Source organism: Colletotrichum jinshuiense, chromosome 2, assembly GCF_051148585.1.
Source record: "Colletotrichum jinshuiense chromosome 2, complete sequence".
In the NCBI taxonomy this organism is placed as follows: Eukaryota; Fungi; Ascomycota; class Sordariomycetes; order Glomerellales; family Glomerellaceae; genus Colletotrichum; species Colletotrichum jinshuiense.
The window spans coordinates 5,505,684-5,520,750 of record NC_139309.1 but is presented as its reverse complement, the minus strand read 5'-3'; the positions used below and the strand labels follow the sequence as shown (position 1 = coordinate 5,520,750).

At 58.2% G+C, this 15,067-nt stretch overlaps 5 protein-coding genes across 5 annotated transcripts; 2 read left to right on the top strand and 3 right to left on the bottom strand.

Annotated features, from left to right (window-relative positions):
* Positions 1-948: 948 nt before the first annotated feature.
* Positions 949-3,025, bottom strand: EsH8_II_001445 (uncharacterized protein; the record flags this gene model as incomplete). The annotated part of the gene is made up of 2 exons (XM_083264743.1): positions 949-2,691; positions 2,747-3,025. The coding sequence occupies 2 exons, from the start codon at positions 3,023-3,025 to the stop codon at positions 949-951; spliced, it is 2,022 nt and encodes a 673-aa protein (XP_083122065.1).
* Positions 3,026-4,555: 1,530 nt separating this feature from the next.
* EsH8_II_001444 (cutinase) lies at positions 4,556-5,366 on the top strand (the record flags this gene model as incomplete). The annotated part of the gene is made up of 3 exons (XM_083264742.1): positions 4,556-4,909; positions 4,962-5,141; positions 5,196-5,366. The coding sequence occupies 3 exons, from the start codon at positions 4,556-4,558 to the stop codon at positions 5,364-5,366; spliced, it is 705 nt and encodes a 234-aa protein (XP_083122064.1).
* A 650-nt stretch (positions 5,367-6,016) lies between these two features.
* On the top strand, positions 6,017-7,628 carry EsH8_II_001443 (peptidylprolyl isomerase RRD1; the record flags this gene model as incomplete). The annotated part of the gene is made up of 2 exons (XM_083264741.1): positions 6,017-7,102; positions 7,209-7,628. 2 exons carry the CDS (start codon positions 6,017-6,019, stop codon positions 7,626-7,628), a joined length of 1,506 nt encoding a protein of 501 aa, XP_083122063.1.
* Positions 7,629-8,300: 672 nt separating this feature from the next.
* EsH8_II_001442 (uncharacterized protein) lies at positions 8,301-9,191 on the bottom strand (the record flags this gene model as incomplete). Its single annotated transcript, XM_083264740.1, has 4 exons — positions 8,301-8,572; positions 8,635-8,757; positions 8,820-8,996; positions 9,179-9,191. 4 exons carry the CDS (start codon positions 9,189-9,191, stop codon positions 8,301-8,303), a joined length of 585 nt encoding a protein of 194 aa, XP_083122062.1.
* A 4,299-nt stretch (positions 9,192-13,490) lies between these two features.
* EsH8_II_001441 (uncharacterized protein) lies at positions 13,491-14,778 on the bottom strand (the record flags this gene model as incomplete). The annotated part of the gene is made up of 2 exons (XM_083264739.1): positions 13,491-14,583; positions 14,636-14,778. 2 exons carry the CDS (start codon positions 14,776-14,778, stop codon positions 13,491-13,493), a joined length of 1,236 nt encoding a protein of 411 aa, XP_083122061.1.
* Between the last annotated feature and the right edge of the window lie 289 nt (positions 14,779-15,067).

The following is a 15,067-nucleotide window of genomic DNA, read 5'->3' as shown; positions in this document are numbered from 1 at the left end:
TAGTGTCATGAAAACCCTCCCCGAGATACGAGCCCGGTCAGCAGCCCTCCAGGGACCAACCCTCATCCGCATTCCTTTCCAAATACCTGCCACCCAAAAACCATCTGCCGAAGCCCACGGCCAGCGCACACCGGGACACCCCCGACCCAAACCGCAATCCCAAGCAGGACCCATGTGTCACGCATGCGTGGCGCATCAGCTCGCCAAACCAAGTTCTTCGGCAGATGTCTAGGCGGTGTGCGGCCTTGTCCCCGACGAGCCCAGCCGCGTCTCACTCTACTTACCCGTCCCGTACCGCAGTTGCCTAACATGTACGCCGTACCACGGCCTTGGGCGGTGTCTTATCCGCGCGCCCGCGCCCTCCTACCCCCATGCATTCGTCGCCCGCCCTGCGCCGTCCGTTTCCGTCTCGGCCGCCCTCCCGGTCACCACGTCCACGACACGAACGGGTGGGATCGATCGGGCCACGTGGGGAGAGGCACGGATGAGACCTCACCATGCCGCTTCCGCGGGACGTGGGCATCTCAAGCCTCTCGGGACGTCGACCCCCCGTTGCGTCCCTGGCCATCCACGCCCGCTCGGTTGTGTCATTTTTCCTTGTCTTGTTTTTGAATGCTTCTGTCATGTGAAGTCGTTAACCCCGTGCATCCTGCTGCTCACATGTTGTAAACCCTAAATTGCGGTTGTGATGGTAAACGGGCTCTCGGGAACGCTGGCATCTCCCATCCCCCCCCCCTCCCTCGCCGAGCAAGCGCATCGTGTAGAGGGCAATACACTGTAGTATCAAACAAGAAGAGCGTTTGACAATTTGGGGTCTCAATTTGTTGCTGGTGCCCTTGCGATGGTCTTTGCATCTTCAAGAACAGCGCACCAGGCGTAGGGCACGTATGGGTATCGTCTAAATAACACGCTTGCAGTCCAACACCTCCATTCAACGGCGCACTCCGTTCAGACAGTAGCAAACGCCGGCACCTGCTTGTTCCTCGATGCTGCGTACGTCCTCGCGCTCTGCTTTAGCAACGCCACTATTGCGGCCACATCCTCCTCGCTGCGCTCGAATTCCCCGGCGAGGGCCTGTAAATCCGTCTTGGGTCTTGCGGTCAATATCTGCAAGAGCCGCGTGGCATCTTCTTCACGCCATGGCCTGCTGGGTCCTTCCTCCTGGCTTTGGACTGTCATTGCCCGCTGCGTCCCACGATTGGTCCGCCGCGAAGAGCGCGCTTCCTTCTGGGGCCGTTCGGCCGCAAGACGACTCGTGTATTCCTCCAGCCGCCTGTCGCAGAGCTCTCGCTGTCGCCGCCGAGCTTCCTCAATCTCGTGACGTTCACGCTCCTGCGTCGCTCTCATCTCTTGCAGCCTTGCTTCGTAGGTTCGCTGGCGCTCAATGGCCTGGTCCGTCTTCTTCCAGGTCTTCCTGAACTCCAACTTGAGGCCTCGCAGGTACTCGCCCAGTTTTTCCCGGCTCAGCTTTTTTGAAAACGTCTGTTCCTTCTGCCTCCTCCTTGCTAGATTTACTTGCATTGCCTCGTAGAGAATCTCGATCCAGGCAACCACCCTTTGCATGAGTTGTAGAGTTGTCTTGGTAAACCTGCCATTGTAACGTGATCTCTCGAGGTCGGTGCCCTTCCGGAACACAGCCTCGAGGGCGATCACGAGCAGCGGGATAATCTTCTCGTAGAGATCTACAACGAAGCGTGAGGGAGGCATGTCCGATTCATCTCCGTTGCTGGTTTTCCTCGCCTTCTTTGCTATCTCCCGCACGATTTTGTCCACTTTCTTGATAGCCAGTCTGGCACCGGACGCCTCGTCGCTGCTCGAGTGCAGGTAGTCGCATTGCTCGCCGAACTGCGGCGCCCGAGGCATCTCTTCCCAGAAGCGTTTGAGCTGGTAGACCTGATCCCAGAGCGGTCGGCTCCACTTCGAAAGTTGCTCCAACTTCGTCGCCATGTCCACTCTTGTATCTACACGAGATTGCGTCCAGCCAGTCCCGCCCATCAGCTCTGTGATGCTCTTCAGAGAATAGGATCTGATTGCGGCCGATGCCAGCCGATCTTCACCCTCGGGTGCATCGAAGATGAATCGATCGTCTATATGAGCGCCAGCAGAGCCTGCTGAGGGTTCGGGAGGGGCTGGGCCCAAATCAACCACGAGGCGACGAATCTGTTCGGTTTCCGCTGTTGATTGCAGATCCCGCTCAGGGGCGGCATCATCAAGATGCTGGTCCTCTTCGGTCTGCTGCGCAGGCGGCGGTGTTCCTAGGATGGTGGGATCATTGTACAACTGCGCGTCTGCATCATCCGTTTCTGGATCATGCGCCTCTTGTTCGACGAAGAGCCCATCACCCGTTTCAAGGTCCGTCCAGTTGACAACTTGTTGCTCTTGGGATGGTGCATTCGGTAGCTCTCTGGCAGGCTCGCGTCTGGCTGGTGGGCTAAGCGGGACGTCATAAATGTCGTCCGGAATCCTAACCTCGGCTGTGTAATCGTCGTTTTCCGTATGCGCCATTGTCGACCGTGATGCCTCCGACTCGAGCCGTGTTCTGTTTGTCCTTGCCGGCTGGTCGGGAACTCGGAGACTTTGCTCATCGTCGACATGGCGACTGTTCGTGCGGTAGCTGTTATTTGCAGCCTTTTTCAACGTGTCTACTCGGAGACTCGATCGTGTTTGTCGTTTATGCGGTCTCTCCGCGGCCTATTCGGGCGGGTGTCAGCGTCATGGAGGGTCACACGCACGGGTTAAAGCATACATTTCTTACAATTGGCACCTTTAAGCCCGTATGGGCGGCTGGATCTTCGTCATCATCCTGGTCATCCTCTTCGCTATGCCCCTGGCTACGTCGCCTTCTCTTTGGTCGCAGAGTCTCGAGATCGACTGGCTCGGCAATGTCAATATGTCCGAGACGTTTGCTGCGGCGGGTTTGTGTAACAGCCTCGTCGGCGTTGCTGGTCAACAAACCATCGGAGGACGACCCCGCGATATGGTCATTTGCCTGTCGCGGATGCCTGCTTCGGGTGGCAGCCGACATAGCAGCTTCGGATATTGTGGCCCTGGGAAATAGGGGTCAAGTGGGAAATGGGCGGGATCCAAAGGGCTAGAAGTGTAGCTTCGTGCGAGATTCGAGGTCCTTGGCATCCCGTTTGTCTGTTGTCGAGTTGTTCGTCCAATGGCGCAACATCATTCAAGGTCGCGCGCGACAGGGACGCGCTCATCGCGCCTTCCGACTCGATCGCCCACCGACGCAGGGTCAGCTAGTGCCGGTTGGGCGGGGCCGGAGAGGGTCCACTATGCGGGCTGAGTCAGCAGACAAGTGATCCAAAGCCAGTGCCAACCGTTGGCGGCCCATGTTTCTCAGCACGTTCAACTACACGGCTCGAACACAATGTTTTGTTTGACGACGGAGAGTTGCGCCGACACTCTGGCCCCTCCATTTGAATGAGGCTTCGTCCCCTCGAGGCTGTTTTTTCAGAAAAGTCTCCGGCGCCGGTTCACATGTCTTGGGCATCTAGCGATTCACACCTCAGTTCCTGGTGAACGAACGTAGCCTTGCCGGTGCTGGCTTCTCATCATCATCCTCCACCTCGAAGCAATGTCCACAGATTCGATCGACGTGGCTCCATGCAATGCTGCATGATTTTCTGGTTTTCATACCCCTCGTCTGCAACCATGGCTTTCGATCGCTGAACTATGAATATGGACCGGCAGCTACCCTCACCTTTCATTTGAACCTCGTGAAGCACAGCTTCGACATAGACAAGGCCTTGCAAGCGCAACACAAATCATCACAAGCTGGTCCTTGCCCTTCGTGGGGCTCTAGCATTCGCCAGGCCGAGGCGAATCTGTGATAAAAAAGCTTGCCATGTACTTATTCAGTGGGCACATGGGCTTTGCATGCGAGCATGGAAGTCCATGTCAAACACTGACGTGTTCCAACTCAATCGTCGCTACCTCCACCGCGTTTCACACCACTTGTCGACGCTGATCTTTTCTCAATTTTCACTTGTTCTTCGGAATTTTTATCCAATGTTTCTTCCATTGGAAACTCCGTGCCGGTCGTGCTTTATGCAGCTCAGCCGGCCACACATACTTTTCATCTGAATGCTGCGACGCGTCCCGTTCCCGCCTTCAGCCTCCCGGAGCTAGAGCTTCATGCCGTCACCAGCGTCGGAGCGCATGGGAGTGGCAACCTCGTCCGTTTCGTCCTATCTGGGCCTTTGCCGAGTTTGGTAGTGAGGCGAGGACAGATGCAGCCACCACTCAGTGGTATGTAGTGCCGGACAATAGGTTCGCCCGTCGGATGGCAGATAAATCTTGTTGTCGGAAGCAACGGCCTTCTCTTTTCAGCCGCTTTCAAATTCGTTGTCTCGAAAGCTCCGGACAAAGTTTTTCAGAAGTGTGGCATATTGATATCACCAAGGCTCCCTCTTCTGGCCTTTGTTCTGGGTTCTCGCGAGCTACATATGCCAGCCGTTTCTTTCCAGCGGGGGTTTGATTTGATGTTGAGATCGTTCCAAGCCAGCCCTTCACGAGTTCCTCCCGACAACCTGTATTGTTCAAGATGCTGTTCAGCTTTGGAGTTGCACTCCTTTTCGGCCAGGCCATAGCCTCGCCTCACTCCCTACAGAGACGACAGGGCCAGGACTGCCCGCCTATTCACATATTCGGAGCCCGAGAGACGACGGCTCCTCCAGGCTTTGGCGCCGCTGCCGGAATCGTGGACGAACTCACAAAAGCAAACCAAGGGGCCACCAACGAGCCCATCATCTACCCTGCCTGCGGGGGTTCATCAGACTGCCAAGGAATCAGCTATGCCGACTCGGTCAAGAACGGCACCGACGCTGTTGCCACCGCTGTGAACGACTTCAACAAGAAATGCCCCCAAACGAAGATTGTCATGCTGGGATTCTCACAGGTGAGTTGGCACAGCAGCGGGAACACCAGCACAGAAGCTGACCAACGTCCAGGGAGCCCAGATTATGGACAACGCATACTGCGGCGGCGGCGACAGCATCGAGGGCGTCAAGGACACCAATGTTCTCGTCTCGCAGGATGCTTTGAAAATGGTCAAAGTGGCCATCTTCATGGGCGACCCACGCTACGTTGCCGGATTCCCGTACGAGGTCGGGACCTGCAAAACACAGGGGGTAAGTTTACGCCCCCCATAACACAGACATCCCCAGTCAACTAACATGAGCCAGTTCGCACCGCGCCCGCAAGCATTCAAATGCCCGTTTGGAGATAACATCAAGTCTTTCTGCGACTCGGCCGATCCGTTTTGCTGCAACGGCAACGATCCCGTCGCTCACCTGCAATACCCCAGCATCTACGGAGACCAGATTAAGCAGTTTGTGAGCGACAAGCTGAAATAGAGGTACGAAAAATACACCAAAAAAGGGGGCAGGTCCGGGACCCGAATCTCGCATTCGGAGACACTCGGTTAGGATGAGGTGAGCCTCAGGCAGCGCGTTCTGCGGCGTAATAGATGGCTTCGGCAAGAGGTCATTGTGGTTTTTGTACTAATATTTCCACGTTTTTATTACCGAGCCCTAATATTTTTTTCTTCTTTTTTTTACCAACGAGCTCGGTCAGAGTACATACTGTTCATATTCGGGAGGTGTCGTGGATGGGCGCTCAGACAGGCCGAGGGTTGCGTAGAACCTAAGCATAGACGTTAATTAATGAACCCGTTTCGACAGACATTTTTGGTTTCGACTGTCCAAGTGAAGCATCTAGAGAAAGAGGCGCAGGCTTCTAGATTGAAAGTTAGCTCAGCATCTCAAACTTGTCGAGTGAGCCAAACCGGCGCCGGGTAGTTACTGGGATACGGAGAGGCCTTGACGGTCCAGACCCGCTGACTAAGTCGGTGTGTCGTCACTCGCCCCTCCATCCTCGCCCTCGCGCTCGCACGACCTCGCCGGGAGCTATCCGAGCTAGCACAGCTACGAACCTTGGGGCCCTCGCGAACAGATTCCCCAAACCAGGAGACTTTGGCGTGCTGCTCGCACAATCACGCAAAAACATGAATCCCCCGTCGTCTTCAACAACGGCTTCGGCACCGCCGCCCGCCTTCCCCTCCATCAGGCCCCTGCCCAGAACCCCGCGCAGCTTCCAAACCCCCACCAAGCGCATCAACACGGGCGCCGACCTCGCGACCTTCCTCACCACCACCGCCTACCGCGACATCCTCCTCTTCCTCCTGCAGCTCAACCGCTCCCTCTGCCCGCGCCGCAGCCCCTCGGGCGGCCCCTCGACGACCTTCCCCCTGACCTCCCTCCCCTCCACCACCGAGAAGGGACTCCCGCCGTCCATAGCAGCCCTCCAGCGCCTCCTCGCCGCGGCCGACTCCCTGATCGACCTCGCGCCCCCGGACCCGGGCCCCCGCCGCTTCGGCAACGTCTCCTTCCGCAAGTGGCACGAGCTCCTCGCCGAGCGCGCCCCCGCCCTCCTCTCCGAACACCTCCCCGACTCCGTCCTCTCCTTCCCCGCAACCCCGGCCTCCGAAGCCGCCTCCTCCGAGCTCCTCTCCTACCTCCTCGGCGCATTCGGCTCCCCGCAGCGCCTGGACTACGGCACGGGCCACGAGCTCTCCTTCCTCGCCTTCCTCGGCTCGCTCTACAAGCTCTCCTTCTTCGCCGACGACACGACGACGACGACAACAACACCAACACCAGCCACCGCCGCCGCAGCCGAGAATGGCCAGCCCGACACCGCGGCGCTGGACCGCACGATAGTCCTCGGCGTGATCGAGCCCTACCTCCGCGTCGTCCGCCGCCTGATCCTGACCTACACCCTCGAGCCCGCCGGCTCCCACGGCGTCTGGGGCCTCGACGACCACTCCTTCCTCCCCTACATCTTCGGCTCGGCCCAGCTCACGGCGCCCGTGTCGTCCGACTCGGACCCGATGCCGACCGAGGGCTCGGTCCGCGGCGCGCCCAAGACGGGCGACATCGTCAAGGCCGCCGTCGTCGAGGCCCAGCGCGCGGAGAACATGTACTTCTCCGCCGTCGGCTTCATCAACGACGTCAAGAAGGGGCCCTTCTGGGAGCACAGCCCCATCCTCTTTGACGTCTCCGGCGTCAAGGACGGCTGGGGTAAGATCAACAAGGTGAGACTCCCTCCTTTTTGGGGTTGTTGGGGACTGCCAAAGGCGCCGCACTTTCCCTCGTCCCCCCTGGTGGCTGCCGACTAACCCATTTCCTCCTCCCACGCAGGGCATGCTCAAGATGTTCAACGCAGAGGTCCTCCAGAAGTTCCCCGTCGTCCAGCACTTCACCTTCGGCTCCCTCTTCTCCTGGGACCAGGACCCCGACGCCGCGCCCGTCACCCAGTCGGTCCACGCCGCGAACCAGCCCTCCTACAACTACCCGGCGACGACGGCGCCCCCGCCCCCCCAGGGGGCCGGCACAGCCGCGCCCTGGGCGACCGGCGCCCCGGGCCGCATGCCCCCGCCAACCGGCATCCCGTACTCGCGGCAGCCGCCGCCGCCCTCGTCGGCGGCTTCGGCGCGGGCGCCTCCTCCTCCGGGCATGCTGCCCATGCCGGCGCCGGGAGCGCTGCAAGCTCGGCAGGGCGGCGGGGCCGACACGACGGATGCGCAGATAACACTTACCAAGGCGCCGTGGGCCAAGTGAGCGGATGATGAAGAGGATGGGAGGCATGCCATTAAGAGTTTCGGGTTTGCCGACAGCCATACACGCGCCACCTTGTCCAGCGTGGAAGGGGTTCGCTCCGAATGCCGTCCGAAGGTGGGACAAGGACGCCAAACCACGGATCCCGGGATCAGCCAGTGGCTGCGTGAGGATCAGAGATGGTGTCTATAGGGAATGAGCCCGTGGGATATACACGCCCCCACCAAGAGCAGCATCCCGTGAGGATTGCTCGGCGCGTGAATATAGCAGTAAGGCAAGGGAAAAGCAGTTCAATGATGGAATAAACATTGGCCGGAAAAACAAAAAACAAAACACAGGCGAAGTAGCCTCCGTATCAGTGTAAGCAAGGTACGCTTGATTTAACTACTCGACTAATGGGTATCCGACAATTAAGCAAATGAACATACTAGACCAAAGGTCTAATCAAGAAACCATGTAACCCCCTGGTGCAAGTTCTCCTATCCGTGACTTGCCTCCGCGTCCCGATGAATGGCGAGTGCGGCTGTATAAGCCCCTTGCTGGCCTCGGTCGCTGTCCGGCAAAGCGCTCACGCATCCGGTAGATTTCGACCGAGTTTCTCACTCAGTCTATCTCCCGATTGTGATCATGAAAGACGAATCGCAAGCCCAGATGGGAGATGCTCGGCGACGCCGTCTAGGCGGGGGGAGCTTCCTTCTTCTCCTCCGCAGGCTTGGCAGCCTCGGTGGGGGCGGCAGCGGGAGCAGCAGCCGGTGCGGGCGCAGGGGCGGCGGTCTCAGCAGCCGGGGCAGGGGCCGGAGCAGTGGTCTCGGGGGTCTCCGTCTTGGCCGGCTCGGTGGCAGCAGCCGGGGCAGGGGCGGGGGCAGGAGCGGTAGCCGGCTCAGCAGCTGGCTCAGCGGCCTTGGGGGCTTCGGTGGTTACGGCAGGAGCAGCGGCGGCTGCGGGAGCTGCAAACGCGTGTTAGTTCAAGGACGACTGTACTTGTCGGATTCTCTGTATCTGGACATACCAGCCTCGGGAGCCTTGGCGGGCTCGGTAGTCGCCGGAGCATCATCCTTCTTGACTTCGGCCTCAGGGGCCTTGGCCGGCTCGGCAGCAGGAGCGGGAGCGGCAGCAGGAGCAGCGGGCTCGGCTGTTGTGGTTTTTGTCAGTGAAACAGTTATTGAGACCCGATGGCTGGTGACGGAAACGTACTGGCCGGGGCAGCGGCGGGGGCTGCGTCAGTCTTGGTAGGCTCGGTGGCCGGGGTGGTGGTGGTGGCAGGAGTCTCAGCGGGCTTGGACTCGGTAGGCTTGGGTTCGGCAGGCTTTGCGTCCTTCTTCTTGAAGATGGACTTGAACTTGGCCTTGAGGTTGTCAAGGGCGTCGATGGCTGTTTGTGGGGGGGGCGTGTTAGTGAAAACTCTTGGCATTCGATATCGGGTTCTTTGTTTGGACTGGTTTTCAAGGGGGCTGAAATGTTTTTTTGGACGAGGTCGCGATGCGTATTGCGACGTTTGCTGATCATGGGAGAGACGAAGGGGGAGGGTGAGAAAAAAAAGGGTGGTTACTCACGAACTCCAGGCATGATGGCTGATTTTGAGCGAGAGTGTAAGCTGTTGGAGCTGGTATTTCCGTGCGGTGCGACGGTCTAAGTGATTGCAGTGATGAGCTACTGAGAGGTGATGGTTTCTGTGCTGATCTGGTTCCGACGGCGACGGTCTATGTAAGAAGCAGAAAACCCAGAGGCCAACGATGCTGGGGTCTCTCGAGATAGAAATAGACGCCCAGGGAAGGGTCTCGTCTCGTCTCAGCGCAGCATAGCACAGCACTGCATGGCAGTCACGCTGTGCTTGGCATGGCCCGGCGTGGCCCAGGCCAGCAAAAACGGGCGGTGGGAACCAAGGGAAAGAGCTGGGATGCCTTAGCAGCTCCAAGGTGAAGTGGGAGCCAATGGGCTGCACGGGCTGCCCTGGCTGAGGCAGTGACAATCAACGGGGGGGGAGCACTGGGCAGTGGAGGGATTGCCAGAGGGAGGGAGGTCGCCTACATCGTAGTATTGTCCAGGGGGGGAGGGGGGAGAAGAGGACCCACTAGGGTCTAAAGTCAGTGTGCTGCGTCTGGTGTGACTGATAGGGATGGCAGCTGCACGGTCGATGGGGTGGTCGGCGCCCCTAACAGATGCACGGGGCCCACGGCGGGGGTACGTATTTGAGCTTAGCACTGCGAGCTGCGATGGCCCCTCTGTAAATGCCACTAAATCAGGTTCGCGAGCACCTCATCTGGCCAAGAGCCGAGCTTGATGTATTTTTGGGCATGGGGGATGGACGTCAGCCAAACGCCGAGGCGAACACCGATACGAACGCCGTGTACGCGGATTCTTTCGAGGGCCTCATCAACGAGACAAGGCAGAGACGCCATGTATGGGTTGCCTTTCGAGCGCCCCCTCTGCCACTCGGCCGCGGTTGTCAAGATAGGTAGTTGTTGGGTAGGTTTGATAACAGTAGTGCAACTCAATTCCCCGCCGGCAGAGTCGGTGTGACGGTAGGGTGTAGCACTGTAGAGTTCATCCGCCATCGGAGATTCACGCGCCGGCTCGTATCGCAAGATTCCGGCAGAGTTTGATGAACAGGATGGGCGGGCAGCGGGATGGCGAAACCCTGATTTTTTTGGGTTGTGGACTTGCTCGTTCGTGGCAGTAAAGCTGAAGCTGCAGATGCAGATGCAGCTGCTGCTGCAGCCACTGCAGCCAGTCAAGGATCATCAAGTCGTTCATCTGCCGTATTGTTCCACGCACCGGCTCGGTGCTGGCCGAGCTTGGCCGGGGCGAGGTCGAGGTTCGTCATCTCCCATCCCAACCCGTGCTAATAATGTACTCTGTAACCAGAGAGATTGGTTGCCCTGATGGGTGGCATTCAACCGCCTTCTAAGCTGCCAGCTGCTGCAGGTGAGCAGAATGCCGTCATTTCACCGGGTTTGGACCAGGGGTTCACAATCGAGGCAGCCCGGTGCGCTAGGCGGATCTGGGGGGTTAGTGGTGGTCCCCAAAGAAAGTGCCAATGAGCCGACACTGAAGACCAAACGCAGGATCGGTAGCACGAGATTGCTCGAAATTGGTGCGGGTGGGCGTCCCTCGCCCGTTGCGACGCTGTTCATCTCGACTGACCCGTTGATCCTCACATTGCAGGTTTGTTTCCCCCCAACAGATGGAAATGCGCAGAAAAGTACACGTTTGCAGGATTAGGTATCACGTGGGGTGCAACCGCCCTGGTCCACTTATGCCTGTTTAAGCAGGCATAGAGAGAGATAGCACTGCAGCGCTGCGGTCCTGCACAACTCGCCGGCAGGCGCACGACTTGCACCCTCATTCATGCTCAGTGACTCAGAAGAAAAATCATCGCCAACCACCCCACCCTCGCTTCAATCCAGTTGAAAAGTCCAAGTACACTTTCAAATGTGAGCAAAATGCAAAAGAGAGGGCTCAACCGGGGATCGAACCCGGGGCCTCTCGCAAGGTAGACAGATGTCAGAACCCAAAGCGAGAATCATACCTCTAGACCATTGAGCCGGAACCTGATCGTTTGGCGACCAGGAATGCAGGGATGTTGCGATGACGGAGACTGCGAATTTGCGCGCTATGTTTCGTGACTCGTGCCCGGTTGCGGGAGAGTGGGGTCGACCAAAATGTGGGTGTCCCAAAACTCCAATGCTTGGAGTGTGGCACAGAGAGAGAAGAGCGACCCTTCGGAGTGAGCCCGGGGGGGGCCTACGGTGCGGGTCTGCGGGTTCGTTACCGGTGCCGCGGAAACGTCTAGTGATGATGCATGCTAAAGAGACGGGAACGAGTTCATATGGAACGCACCCCAGGCTTGCACCGCCCAAGACGAGTGTTCGGTGTTGTGCTTGTGCGCGGGTGTCGAGGGAAGCAGATTTAGGAGGGAAGAAAATTTCCCTCGGCGGAAAAGAGGTTGTGAAAACCAGTGTAAGTGGCCCTTGGCGGCAAACACCAAATTGGCGGGCGGAGCTTGGCGAATTGTTGATTGGATAGGGGGTAGTCTAGCAAGGGCCGGCCTGCCATCCGCCCAGCCACTGGACTACACCAGAGATCCGGATGTGCTTGTCAGGAACCTACCGTAGCAACATGAGCAGCCAACTGTAAGTTGCGATGGTCGGGCATCTCCGCCTGCTGTCTGCTGCTGTACCTATTTGGGCCAGGGTCACGTACGAGGAAAAGATAAAGGCACAGGGAGGACGCGTTGAAACATTTCCAATTTCCTGGCCGGACATAAGGGCGGCAGCAAGTCAGACCGGGACGTTGCATTGCTTCTTCGCCTCAAGTTGGATTTCGGATCTGTCCAGCTATGAGTCGCGGGAGCAAGGAGGTGTCAACGGCGCGGCTGCTGACACCCATCCATGGCAGCCTTGCCTAGGTCAGTTCCTAACCAAGCATTGGTCTCCGAAGCAGTCGGCAGTTTGAGGTGGGCGCTTATCGATGGCATGACACAAGAGCTCAGCATGAAACCGTCTATTGTCTACGGCATGGCTGATGAATAAATGGAGGAAATCCAACTGCTCTGCTCAAGAACACGCAAGTCTTCCAAATACTTGCATTGTTTTGATATTTCCTGCGCAAAGCCAATGTTACTCAGCATCAGAAACCCCTTGCATGCGGTTCATTCCCCAGTTTAGTTTGGTTGCCATATTTCTTGTTTACCCAGCCAACGACATGCGGCTGCCCAAGTCAGAGCAGTAAATTCGTGCAAGAGACTCAGGGGCATTCAGGCTTGTATTTGAATGAGCCCGTAGTATGTGTAAAGCTGAGTCGTAGATGTACTATCTTGCCCAGCTCGCTCGCTTCGGACCCCTATTTGCGTGGACATAGCCCGTCACCGAGTCTAAACAGATATAACTCGGAACAACTTGATTCCTAGTAATGTTTGGATGAAAATAGCATGTAGACTATAGCAACAAGGTGTCTATATGCTTTAGTAAAAGGGGAAGATCTTGTGGAAAGCATGCCTTGTTTCCATGTCGGGGCAATGAATGAGAGCTGAAAGGCTTCCTCATCGTACAGAGTCGCACATCAGACCAGGGCTGTTGGCTGCAAGAAATAGCATTGACATTGACAATACGGAGAGTGCCTCAGCCTTGCATGCCGCGCACACGCATGATCAGTTTGAGCGCCGGGCCGGAGGGCGCTACCGATGAGCTGCAAGCCATTCAGGGGAAGGGGGTCGACTGCAAACCAAGGAGCTCAACGCCAACAGTACTACATCAACCCAGGAAGATTCATCGAGTTTCTTGCAGCAAATCGGTATTCCGAGCCTGGGCTCTCAACCTACGATCGAGAAAGAAAAAAAGAAATTCAATCAAGGTGGACTATCAAAAAGTGCAAAAAATGGTACACGCCCACAATTCGATCCCGGGCTCGAACGTGCGCGTCACGCGGGTTAACCAGAAGGGCCCCGATCGAGATATTTCTTTTGCCCTTTCCACCAGCTAGACCACTCGATCTAGCTGGTACCAGTTGGAAGTAATGGAATTGAACTCATTGATAAAGGTAGGCGGAGGGAAGGAAGGAGCAGGTGAGGGAAGGAGCAGGTGAGGGAAGGTGAGGAAAGGAGCAGATAAGGGGAGAGACGGTTGGGGGAAGGAGCGGGTGAGGTTGAGGCAGATGTCTTCCTTGGGAGGTTGGGCTGTCACTCTGACTTCACTTACACCATGGTCTGGTCATCCCGGAGATGGTGGCCTCTAAACAGCACGGCCCACCGCGGAGACGGCTTCACCCCAAGTTCACCGGACGCAACCTCTGAGAAGCAGAGGCGTCATGGCAAGGCTGATGAATCCAGTAGCATATGGCTAAAAAGAAGAGCGGAATTGATGGGTATCACAAACATATTCTATCCCCCAGCCACTCCCTGACGGCCTCCTGCCCGCGTTCTCCGAGCTCCAACCCCTCGTTCTCCCCGACGTCCACGGTGCCCACCCGCCTTTCCACCTCGGCGACCTCGTCAAAGTCCTCGTCCCACTCCATCCTCGCCTTGAACTCCAGCTTCTCCAGGCTCCTCCTCATCAGGCCCGCCAGCTCTAGCGTCTGGGCCTCGAGCGTGTGCCCGGCAGCCTTGCGCTTCCTCGCCGTCTTCGTCGCCGCCCGCTTCGTCTCGGCCGCCGGCGTGGCATCGTGCAGAAACAGGGTCGCGGGCAGCTTGAGCGTGGACTTCCTCGGCGGGAAGACGAGCGCGCTCCGCCTCGGCGCCGCGGACGGGCTGCTGATGGCGCTCAGGAGGTCGGACGGCTTGCTGCCCGACGTCACGGAGGACAGCTTGTCCAGCAGAGACGACACGGCGGCGGCCTGCGTGAAGGTGGGCGGCGCCATCATCCCGGCGGTCTGGAAGAACAAGCTCGGGCTGGCAAAGGGGTCGAGCAGGTCCACGGGCTCCCGGAACAGGTCTGGCATCTTGGTCTGCAGGAGGTGCAACGCCGAGCCCTCCTCGGGCCGCGGCGGGAGCTTCCGGCTACGCGCGGTCGCCGGCTTGTTGATCTTGTGGTCCGGGAGGAACATGGACCAGTTGTAGATGCCGTTCCAGGCGATCAGTCCCCGAACGGCCATGGGCTCGTGGTGGTGGGACTCGGTCAGCGCCAGGGAGGTGGCGATGCTCGCGCCGGCGTGAGAGCTGTAGACGTAAATATCGCGGCGGGTGTTGCGAAGGGGCCGCAAGTTTTCGACGATCCAGGTGTAGCCGGCGAGTGTGTCGTGCAGGGGAATCGGCCATTGGAGGGGTGCGGCGAGATGGTCTTCCTCCGCGGCGTCCGGGGATGCGGATGTGGGGGCCGGGACGGACCATCGGTAGTTGATGACGGCCGTTGGGTACCGGTGAAGAAACCGGGGAACTGTCGGCTGTGTGCCGGGCGCTGGTGAGAAGGGCGGGATATACAGGACCAGCGGTGTCGAGGAAGAGTGCCGGTGTACATTGTGCAGGCTGGGGCCATGTTAACAACGAGGCTACGCTTGGATGAATAAAGGAGATGTACTCTACAGTGATGCTCCCCGAGGAGCCACAGACGACTTCGACAGAGTCTACACCGGCCGGTGGGTCATGATGAAAGCATCGCCGATGAAGGACGTGACGCGAGTGAAGCTGAGACGACACCCAGAGTCTCGGCCATCTTCTCATTGTCCCAAAAAATTTTTTTTTAAAAAGAGGCCGTGGCGGAACGAGGTTTCGCACCGCTCATGGCCAAGAGTCTTCTCATACAGTCCAGTCCAGGGTTCGGCCTTAACTTAGCTCAGCATGTCATGTAAGTCAACATTGGATGCACGAAGTAAACGAGCAAGACAAACGACGCTATGTCCTCGACGCGTTTTTCGACCTCCCCCCCCAGCGACGGGTCCCTTGGACCAACCAGCGGCCATTCCGGCCCCTCCACACCCCATCTCCTGGCAGCTGCACCGCCGCAAACTCC